This window comes from Pteropus alecto, unplaced genomic scaffold (assembly GCF_000325575.1).
Source record: "Pteropus alecto unplaced genomic scaffold, ASM32557v1 scaffold98, whole genome shotgun sequence".
Lineage (NCBI taxonomy): Eukaryota > Metazoa > Chordata > Mammalia > Chiroptera > Pteropodidae > Pteropus > Pteropus alecto.
The window spans coordinates 22036242-22048031 of NW_006443570.1; the positions used below are offsets into that span (position 1 = coordinate 22036242).

Here is an 11790-nt window from a genome sequence, read left to right on the forward strand (position 1 = left end):
ACATATTCAGCCATATTTGGTTATACAATCCAAAACTCCATGCTAGAAAATGATCCATAATTACACCATGTATTAAATATACATTTGTACTTTAATAATTAAAATAAATACCATGTTGCTACCCGATTTAGAAGATAGGATAGGCAATGAATTGACCTAGACTACTTGTGTTCTTCACGACCAAGTTACAAGTCATTTTTTTTTCCAAAAATATACATCATCTTTGGGAAACAGACAAGTGACTTATGAAAGAAAAAAAGATCTTTTCAGAGTCAGGCAAATAATACCGTCAAAGTGTTGAGACTAGAGATTTTATTTTAGAAAGATAAAGGATGGAGGCGCAATGATATTTGGCATTTTTAATTTAGGTTTGTTTTATTTAAGTTTAATGTTAATTCCATGCTGTGTTTCAGTAAGAACAATACAGATTCTGTATCTGTGGCTCCAGTCAGATATCCAGTAGTACAAATTAGCTTCAAGTTACACATACTGAACAAAAGAGGTTGAGCGAGCGAAGGAGGGGAGGTAGGGGCCTGGGAGAGGGAAGGAGAAGAAACAAAGAATTGAACACGCATGCAGGCTTTTCCATATCACCTTCAATGCTAACCTGCTTTCAGAGGGAGAATAAAAGTAGGCAAGAATGAGCAGCCACGGATTGTTGAACTGTTACCAGCACCATGCTTTTCAGCAACATTTTAGCAGAGTTTGAAACACTTTTTACAGCAAAACCATTACAATAAACTCCCCTAACAACCTTTAACCACCTCAACTAACACCCAATTAATTTTAAACATTGGTATAAAATTCGATTTAAACAATTAGAAAAAGGAAAAATGATACCATATATGTCTCCACAGTGTGATTAGCCTCTCTCTTAGATGCTTACATCACCCAGAATTCTAATGGCTTTCAAATATAATTTCCATTTCTAACGGTGACCTTGCCACATCTGGCAAGAGACAATACAGTAATGCTGAAAAAGCCTCTATGCAGTCCTGTTAGTGTCTTAAAGAACCTAAAAGCTGGGACCAGTAAAATCCACAGAAATTCACTCTTGCCTTTAAGAACTTTTGAAAACTGTTTATGTTTAAAAAAAAAAAAAAAAAAAAAACCAACAGGGCAGGAACCTAAATTCTGAGACCAAATGTAAAAGTCAGATTTGGTGGTTCTCAGCGACAATGGGGAAATTTCCAAGGGGAGATGGGATGGGAAGGACTGGGGTGGTCAGAGATGGTTTCTCTTGTTGGCTTTTATGTCTCACTGATTTTCATCTTCCACATCCTGCAGCGCTTCTTTATTCTGCTCTTCACCTGCAAAGAAGAATGACAATTATTTCATAGTGCCTAAAGCAGGCTGTAAACAAAGGTATCATTCCAAGCGTAAAGACTCCTTATATTTGCTACAATTGGTATTAAACCCAGACAAGCAAGGACTTCTACCATCCTTGACACCTAAGATGCCTAAGTTGAGAGGTATTGCTGGATCAAGGTCCTAAATGGTCAATAGGACAAAAAATTGACGCATAGTAAAAGTCAATATTTTTATGCTAAATAAGCTCTTAAAAGTAGACAGCTAAGGTGACCATACTATTAAAGTGACTTTCAAGCTTTCATGTGTATCTTGTGTCAAAATACTCTTTCTCAATAACCTCACCTCTTCAAAAATCAAGAGTATTTTACAATTTTTTGCAAAATTTAATTTACCCACCACAAGCTTCATATCAGAATACTTCAATAATGAGAAATGAACAGTAAAATGCTCCAAAGGACTTCTATAGTTTTGAAAGGAGAGGGTTATGCTTTTGTGAATATTTTATATTTTGTTTCTTGGCCAGTCACACCAAACCATAACCAGATTTATCACTCCACAGTGAAACAGCATGCTCAAAGTAAACCAGAACATTGAGGTTATTAAAGAAAGGCATTTGGACCAGTTCTTTCATGCCATTTTTCTTTTCCCTTTGAACATGATCATTAGTCTGAGGAATTTCAACTGCACTATGACATGCAATAAAAAGCCAGCCTATTCATCTACCTATTAATAAGCATTAAATAAGTCAGCCATAGTAAGCATGCAGGCTTTTGCTAAAAATTAAATAGCTAAATTACTTTTTTTTTTTTGGTGTTTTAACAAACCACTTATAATCCCTACGTATTACTAGTCTAAATCAAAAATAATTGAAAAATCAATGAACCAATCCAACAATATTATTATAGTTCAGACAATCCATCCATTCATATTGCTTATTAAATTAATTAGGATGGAGAGATGACACTGGTAACTGCCTACAGACATAAAGCATTTATTTGAGGAATGCTTTAAGCAGTCTTAAAGACCTTGATAAAATAAATGATAAATGCTGTCGTGGCAACAAAGGTTAAGATTAGTTTTCCTCACTTGAAATTTTGCTTTGTGATAAAAATGTTTGATATTACTATGTGAAAGTACTTGAGGTACATAAAGATTTCTGACTCATATACAGAAAAAGACATGCAAAGAAAGACAAAAATAAGCATTTACTGAGGAAAAAAACAATGGACCACCCAACTGTTCATTCTCCAAAGAACAATAATGTATTCAAACTTAGGAGATTACAGGGACATTCACTTTCATTTTTAACAGCAATACACTGTACGGTTAACATACAACAACAGAGCACACTTTAATTCACTCATAAGTAAACACTGGATTTGCCAAAAGTTCCTAGTTAACTTGGGCATTAAAATATTGTCAGATAAATAAATCACACTCAACCAGAGGTAGACAGGGGGTAGCAGATCATAAGTGTCTTAGAAGATTTTGCATCCTGAAATGCAGAACAAGCAGGGTTTTTTTAAGCAACAGGATGATATGCAGGCATGATTAGTGAAGAACCAAAATTAGAAGCAGAATTCACTGTGCCATGATAATGACTTACAAAGTAGTTTTTAGGAAAGGAAGAGTTGGATTTTCCTTTAGGAATCTATATTGCAAGGAGAAAGGGAGGGAGAACAATCACATGAAAGCAACATCACAGGAAAAATAAACCAAAAGAGCAAGACAAAGGAAAACATCAACAATTTAGGGGAGTCAGATTTTGGTCTTTTTAATTCATATAAACTTCTAAGAAATAATCTATTCCTTTTACCTTTAAGAGGATGAAATTATATCCTCTTAAAAGGTATACAGAAGGAAAAAAAAGTTTCCTTGGACATGTATTTCTTTGCCCACTATCTCTAGATTTTGGAAGAGGAGGAATGGGCAGAGGACAAACATTTCCTCTCTGTAGACTTGTGTATGAAACAGTCCTCTGATCACAAGTTAAAAGGACTGAAATCACTTGACAAGAGAAAAGTAGTGATCCCTTTAAAGAATTATGTTCCAACACACTCAAGACATTAACATTCTGCAGTTAAAAAACATAAATGTGTATAAGTAAAAGCTTGTGAACCACATATTACTTCTTCCTTTAGAAATCCTCAATTCAAATGCTTTATGACACCATTTTTCCTAATCAATAAAGCAAAAAAGGAGAAAACCATCTGAATAATCCTTAAACTTTAACATCCTGGAAAACTACTAATTCCATGACCAAAATTCTTCTATATTCGACATTAATTCTAAGTCACAAAGCCAATTTAATGAAACATGTACTACACTATACCTTTTAGCAAAACTGGCAAATAATTTAATTTCCTAGTACCTACAACAATTTGTAAATTCAGATAATTTGTTAATTTTACTAAAATGTCAAGAGACTGCATGGATTTTTCCAGTATTAAACTATCACGTTTCATATTTCCAAATATTTTGACCAAGCTCTTATATGAAAATTAGTCTGTTTCAACCAAACTTAACCAATTTACAAAGTGAAGAATTAAAGCAACTGCATTTCACCAAAAAAAAATAAAAAATAAAAAAACAAACAAACAAAAAACACTTTTAAGATTAAAGAGAATTCTATGCTAAAATGTAATAAAACATCTTGGTGCGAAGAACTTTCCCAACTACGAAAAACTATGTAGTTTTAAAGAAAATATTTTACTTTAAAATGATCCATTTTATAAAATGACACTGATAACTAAGGAAAAGAGTATCTTTCTATATAAAAATGGAGTGACAGTCTACTTGAATTAATCAATTCTTGGTTAACAGTGATAATAAACAAGAGCAGCACTAGAAAATATAAACTTTCTATTTCATTCTGTAATCTAACAACTTGGTTATAAGAGCTGGCATCAAACATCTAAAAACAAAACAAAACAAACAAACAAACAAAAAAAACCAGCATTTCAACCCAGGTCACCTTCTCTGTTATTTTTATCCTCAAAAAATGTTCCCAGAGGTCAGAGAGGTATAGTTACTTATTAGGGCAATACCACGTACCGAACTCTTCCATGCTTTCTTTTCATCCCCTCAAATCAGCAGAGATATATTAGTATTCTCTGAGATGAGGGACGACTATGAAGAGTCCACAGCTATTTGGACAATTCTTAGCAGTTATTGTTAGAATAGAATTTTACAGCTGGAAGGAACCTAAATCTTTGGTTCACAGATGGTAAATTGGCTTTGAGTACCACAGACTGGTAGGGGTTGCCTCAAGTGTTGTGTCAAAAAGTAATCTATAGCTCCATCTGGCTTTGTTGAAAAAGTGTGCAAGTAGATCACATGTGCTATGTATCTCAAGCCAATCTTAGTCAAATATCTAAAAACTTCATAGGGCTAGTGAGTTCTAGAAGCTGAGTCACTCAATTCTTACTTTATTTTTTTTAAGCCTACAGCGCCTGGTCTTCCTAGGTGGTCTCCCATCCAAGTACTAACCAGGCCCGACCCTGCTTAGCTTCCGAGATCAGACGAGATCGGGCGTGTTCAGGGTGGCATGGCCATAGGCCTATCCAATTCTTACTTTAGCACCATAACCCAAGATAAGTCTAACAATTGACTCTATCCTTCCAGAGCAAGGAGACTGATAATACACATGCCTTAATATCCTTTTCAGAGCACTTTTAAAAAAGTATAATGCTCCCAAAAACAGTACAGTTGTTGATTTGACCATCAGACTATAGCCAGCCTCAAGCAATGCATTACATGCTTCAATTTGGGGAACACACCCTTAAAGGATCTGAAGCTAAAATTGAAACTTTTTGATTCCACTTCCTATACCACCACCACCAACTGTAAAACTATCTCATAATCATAATGGTCATGTCACACTAGTTTGTCCTCCCCCTGCTCAACAATCTATCATATATGAAAATGAATGATTCTTTGGAAATGGACAGAATAAAATCTCCTTTAAAATAAAAAAAAAAAAAGTGACAAATTTGGGATTTTATATTTAAAACAAACATTAAGCCTTCCATTCCTTCATAGGTTAAGTTCTAATAACTTTACTACCAAAAACTCTAAAAAATAGACTATACCAGACCTCTTAAATAGGACCTAAGGGCTGAACATTCCATTTGCTCTACAGAATCCAGAGAAAACTAATTCCCTTTTTAGGTAAAATATTTCCAGGAGATGCTTCATAAATGTCTACTGATACCGTCTAGTTTTAACCTGAGGATATACCACTTAGCCAGAGCAGTGATCATGACATTCAAATATAATTAACCTTGACCCCTAAAATTTAATCTGAGGACGATTAAATGAACTGCTTCCCCTCCCTCCATCTTTCAAAACAGTGTGAAAAGAGGTAAAGTTTAGCAAACTTTATTAGAGGACAAACTTTTAAATCTTCAGATATTAACAAAAGATCCTTTCCAAACATGTCTTTTACTTTATCATCTCATAGCCCAAAATGGAAGACTATACACTGTCAGCATTTCTTGAAAAAGCACTAATTAAAATTTGAGAGTTTGGAGGATAACCTAGGAGTCTATAGTACAACTTGAAGTAAAGAAATACGAAGGAATTTCTAAGAGTAAAAACATTCAACAACTGAAAGACACATTTAACTTAAGTTTCCTTACCATCACCCTGCATGTCTGAAGTCCATAGTGTCAGATTATCACGTAACAACTGCATGATAAGTGTAGAGTCCTTATAGCTTTCTTCACTCAGCGTATCCAGTTCTGCAATTGCATCATCAAAAGCTGCTTTTGCCAACCTAAAAGTATTTACATAAATGTATTATAAAAATAAGCTAAAGTCCAAAAACAAAATAAGAAATGACATAAGTTAAATATCACTCTTTTCTTGTTTTCCCACAGTATATAATAGTGACACTGAGTATTTGGGTTTAGGTGTTGAAATAAAGAAAAGCACATTTAACTATTGAAAACTAACTTTTTATTTAATTTTGTAATCTAGCAACTTTGGAGCTAGTAAACTTCTGGAGCATCACTTCTTACTATGCTTTTGACAAGCCTATCAGTAAATAGAGTAGTATATAGACCAAATTCCAAACTAAAGCACCACTAAAATATATGAATAAAGGCATTTCCAAGTTCTAGTCAATAGCTTATTTAATAGTTTTAATACAAAGAGAAATTTTTAGACAATATCTCAGTTTAATTCAACAGAAGTTAATATTAATGGAAGCAAAAGGGGGGACAATACAGAACCAATGGAAATATGATCATATAAGTCACTTATGATTTTAAAGAAACAAAATTCACATTTACTGAGTACTGTATACTATGTACACACCAAGTGATATTGGACACTGATGGGGAAAACAAAAAAGAGGGGAGAGACATAATTTGAGTCCACAATGAACTTAAAACAATAGAGGACTGACACATAAACTATTCTAAAAGAATGAAGTGCTATTCTGGAGAAAGTTATTCAGGGACCCAAGCAGAGGAGCAAATGAGGAAGTCAAATTTGAACTTATCATAATGGGTAGGAAAAGAACATAAATGAGACACTTCAGATTAAAGCAAAGGCATGGAGGTGACTTGATTTGAAGCCATGTAAGGGACAGCTAGACTGGAGAATGACAATGAAAGATTCCACCAATACTATAAGCTGAACATACACCTATAAAATCTTCAGTTAAGACATACCTGTTCGGACAAACTCAACTAGCCATTTAGAATGTTTTTAGATAAATTAATATTAGTTTGCATTCAAATGCATCCACCCTACATCAGTAAAATCTCTCCTTTCATGGAATATCTGGTTCTTACATACTCAAAACTACTGAAGTTAGAAAGGAAAAATACAGATGGCCCTTGAATAACATGGATTTAAATTGTGTGGGTCCAATGATACACAATTTTTATTCAATAAATACACTGGAAAAAATTTTGGAGATTTGCAACAATTTGGAAAAACTCACAGATGAACTAGAAATATCAAAAATATTAAAGAAAAAGTTAGGTATATCATGAATACATAAAATATATTTATTTTCTCTTCCTTATGATTTTAATAATTTTTCCCTAGCTTACTTTATTGTAAGAATACAGTATACAATACATGTAACATATAAAATATATGTTAATTGTTTTTGTTATCGACAAGGCCTCCAGTAAAAAGCAGGCTATTAGTTAAGTTTTTGAGGAGTCCAAAGTTATATGTAGATTTCTGACTACAGGGGTCAGTGCCCCCAACCCCCTTGTTGTTCAAGGGTCAACTGTATGTTACTCCAATTATGAGGTACTAAAATAGGCAAATTCATAGACAGAAAACAGAGATTACCAGAGGCGGGGGGGGCGGGGGGCGGATATGTGGAGTTATTGCTTCATGGTTATAGGTTGTTTCAGGTGATAAAAACCTTTTGGAAATTGATAGTGGTGCCACTGACTATACACTTTTAAAAAATTAGAATGATAAACTTCATTTAACATATATTTCACCTTAATATTTAAAAAGTAAAAAACTATGTATATAAAGATATCCCTTAAGTTGGTATCTATATCAAAAATTGGAATAGTTTAACATACATCAATGAGAAAGCAAGCTATATTAAATTATAAAATACAAAATGGTGTGTATAATGAGCATAAACATGACTATATTAAAAATATACCTACAAAGACTGAAAGCTAATATACAAAAATAAAGATAATTTTATTATAATTCCTCTCATTCCTTTCTCCTACTAACAAGAGATTCTTTTTAATCTACCGACAGAATTTTTTCCCATCAACATAATTATCCTAACTGCCCTCCTAGTGAACTGAAAGAGGTCTTTTTCACTCTCACGGTAAGAGCTTTTGTTCTATTCCATGATTTACCTGCAGGCACGGTCAGGGGAATTAAGAATTTCATAGTAGAATACGGAAAAATTCAGAGCAAGACCTAAGCGAATGGGATGCGTTGGTGGAAGTTCTGTCATTGCAATATCACTAGCGGCTTTGTAAGCCACTAGGCTGTTCTCCGCAGCCTCCTTCCTGTCATTTCCTGTGGCAAATTCAGCCAGATACCTGTGGTAGTCCCCTTTCCTAAAAACAAAGAAAACAAAAAACCCATAATTAGGAATAATGCTTTTAAAATAAAAAACAGACTTAAAATTTTTTTATGTGAAAAAACAGATTTACTAATTAACAGGTATACTCCAATAATTTTTAAAACTCTCAGGAATGACTGATTCATCCATTTAGTTTTCCTCTTTAGAGATTTCATATTGCCAAATATAAGCAAAATCCTAGAAAAATTAACTGAAAAGCTTTTTTAAAAAATTAACAAATTTATCACTTCCTAGACTAGAATTATATATCAAAAGTGGTTCCAAAGAATGTCGTACTAATTTGTTAATCACAAAATAAAAACTTCTATATAAAATGTTAAGATTGAACTATGTAATGCCCTGCTGTAGCTGGGGGCGGGGATCTACAAAGGCAAATGAGTGTAAATAGGTAAAGCAAAACCTGGTACATTTTTACAGTAAAGTCTAACCATCTTAAATGCAATAATACTTCATTAGGTGTGAATGTGCAAATGACTATTCAAAAATTATTTTAAGTTTTGAGAATCACTCCTCCCATATAACTATGTTGGAAACAATATTAAACAACTATTCTTAAAGAAAACTTGAAAACCTACACAGAAAAAGTGATGATTCTAAGTGCACCAACATGATTAATCTGACATTTTCCTTTCTAGTATAGAACCTACATTTTATAATAGAAAACCTTGGACTCGCCAGTGTTAGCTGCTGGAATGAGGTGTTTGTCCAGTACATCCAGAATGTCACAACAGATTAACTTTAGTTCAGTCTCAACCTGAAAAAAAAAGGTCAAAAAATTGTTTAAGTCTAAGAAATTATATAAATTATCACATATTCTACCTCTGGTTTTGAAGAAGAGAGCCATACTAAACAAAATATATATCCTTCTCTGAACCCTCTTCCCCTTCTCAGTACAAAAAAAAAAAAAAAAACAGAAAAGTTCTCTACAGGTTACAGAAATTATCTTTCTCATGCTATTAAGTTAAACACTTTTTTTTTTTTTTTAATGAACTCATTTCAGGTTCAAAAGAGTGACACTGATTACTATTTACTGAAAGTGCTGCACATTTATATAAACTTCCTTAAATGAGGTAGGAACTATTGTCTCCATTTACATGAGAAAACAAATATAATATTTGCCCAAAGTTCATCAACTTTAAAAGGCAGAGCTAGGATTTGAACCAAGAGAGGTTGCATGCCTACCATCATGGTTTACAATGGATGAAACAAAAATTCAAACCAAGGCAATTTTTGTTTCCCTTTAGTGCTCACATTCTTAACCTCTACTGTGTTCTCTACTCACTTTAGTGGTAGAGATCCATAGCCAGTAAGGGCACCAAAACTCTGTATACCAAAATAAATGTTGCCTCTCATCTTAATTCATTTATCATGCCAAAAAACTACACCACTCTTAAATACGCATATGTATCCTGCTCTCCATTTTCTATTAATTCACAGTGACATTGCTGAACCTTTCCAAGTTCTTCTCAAGTCCTCTGTAACATCCTTTCCTTTGAAAATAATTCTACTCTCTCTCTCTCTCCTTTCCTAAAATTTCATACTGATCTTAATTAAAACTAGCTCTTTTCTAAATAAACTACCTCTCCTTGTAGCTTTTTTAATAGACATTGCTCTAGGAGAAGGAAGATTTCTGAATTCTGTTAGATCCTCACTGACTTGGTATGACTGTTCTATTATTCCAAACCCCTCCTCCTTAGAAGCTCATCCTTTATGTTCTAATTTCTCGATTTCTGTCATTAACAGAATCTGTAGGCCCTTCATCCACATTCACTGAGTATCTACAGCCTACCTCCCAATTCTTGGTATCACACCAAGGTATTACCACCCATGTTCTTTTCAACACAGTTCCTTAATCTCAACTCCACAACCTTCACTTGTCACTACCCCTAACTGTGACTGCTCTATCCTAGAAGTCTTAAATTCTAAGTTCACTACTGGACAATAACTTCCTTTTTGGACAATACTCCTGTTATTCCTACTTAAGGACACATCACGACCTCCAGCCTCTTGAATCTTTCATCTCCTCCCAATTTATCAGTCCCTCTCTTTACTTCCGTCTTTCCTACTTAGCCCAAATCCCACACTAGCACACGAGACTTCGCTTTCTTCAGCACTTTCAACTTTCTCATTTCCTCATCACTCTGAAAACACCAAACTTGTCTACTGATAATTCATATTCTCTGTTCCAACATATTTGAGGGTAATGGTCACACCGATACCAGCTCACCACCTCTATGCAACCCCGGGTGTGTTAACTCCTTGGAACCTCAGTTTTCCCAATTATAATCTGGAATAATACCTACCCTTTACAGAGGGTCATTTAAAGATTAAGTAAATACAATATCTTGCACTATTATGTATATTATCAAATCTCCCCACTCAGAACAGTAGCCAGCAGAGATAGAGATAGTCAATAAATGTGGTCTTCCTTTTCCTCTACTTAACAAACTCACTCTCCATGCTACTTCATGCCTGCTTCTGTAACTTCCCTCACTGTACTAAGCGTGGTTATATGCCTCTCTCTTCCACAAGGATCGGTTTCTCAACAGCAGCAAAATTGATATTTTGGGCTAGATAATTATTTGTTGTGGGGGGCTATACTATCCAAAGCAGGATGTTTAGCAGCATCCCCATCTCTACCCACTAGATTACAACCAAAATGTCTCTAGACCTCACCAAATATACTGAGGAGCAAAATCACTCTCTGGTTAAAATCACTACATCAATGGCTAGCAATCTTTCTGACCAAATTCCAGAGTATGAAAAATACTACATAAATATATATATACATATATATATATTACCTGAAACAATACCCTGATGAAATAATGCCCAATACCCTCTGATATTCTGTATTCTATTAAAAAAAATACAATGACTCAACTGAGGTTCCTAAGGATAATAACTATCTGCCTCATCTTTGTACCTACAGCATTAACAAATTGTGTGGTTAGAGGCACATGAATATTTGTTAAGTTGCCCTAAGTGGTAATTTCAAGTCACTCTACAAAGTATAAAGATTAAATTAGTTCTCTATGTTGCAGTGTTCAAAATTGTACACCACTCTCTGCAGCTTCCAGGAAAAAATTCCTAGAAGTCCATTAAAATATAAACTGTGTATTACATAAGTATACAACATGTGTGTACTAGGTGGTGATCAAAAATATCCAACATCTAAGGCACCTTTCTTTAAAGATTCCTAGGATATGACAATCTCACCATTTGCCGATACTCCCGAATCATTTTTAGTTTGTCTTCTCCCCCCTTGTTTTCTTCTTTCTGTTCAATGCTGCTGATTATTCTCCAGGAAGCTCTTCTAGCTCCAATCACATTTTTATATGCAACCGATAGGAGGTTCCTTTCTTCAACTGTCAACTCCACATCCATTCCTG

General features: G+C 34.2%; 1 protein-coding gene and 1 non-coding gene across 3 annotated transcripts in view; both read right to left on the reverse strand.

The window, feature by feature from the left end:
- Nucleotides 1-344: 344 nt before the first annotated feature.
- The window catches only part of YWHAE (tyrosine 3-monooxygenase/tryptophan 5-monooxygenase activation protein epsilon), a 35864-nt gene continuing 24418 nt past the window's right edge, over nucleotides 345-11790 (reverse strand). For both annotated transcript variants that reach the window (XM_006925055.2, XM_025041609.1), the window contains exons 3-7: nucleotides 11618-11787; nucleotides 9046-9152; nucleotides 8166-8372; nucleotides 5952-6088; nucleotides 345-1310 (exon numbers count right to left, since the gene is read on the reverse strand). In XM_006925055.2, coding sequence (XP_006925117.1) covers nucleotides 1258-1310; nucleotides 5952-6088; nucleotides 8166-8372; nucleotides 9046-9152; nucleotides 11618-11787 — 674 coding nt within the window. In that variant the 3' untranslated portion in view covers nucleotides 345-1257. The remainder of the gene's footprint in view (nucleotides 1311-5951; nucleotides 6089-8165; nucleotides 8373-9045; nucleotides 9153-11617; nucleotides 11788-11790) is intronic.
- Nucleotides 4752-4870, reverse strand: LOC112473207. Its single transcript, XR_003043975.1, has one exon. It is a non-coding gene; the product is annotated as a 5S ribosomal RNA (ribosomal RNA).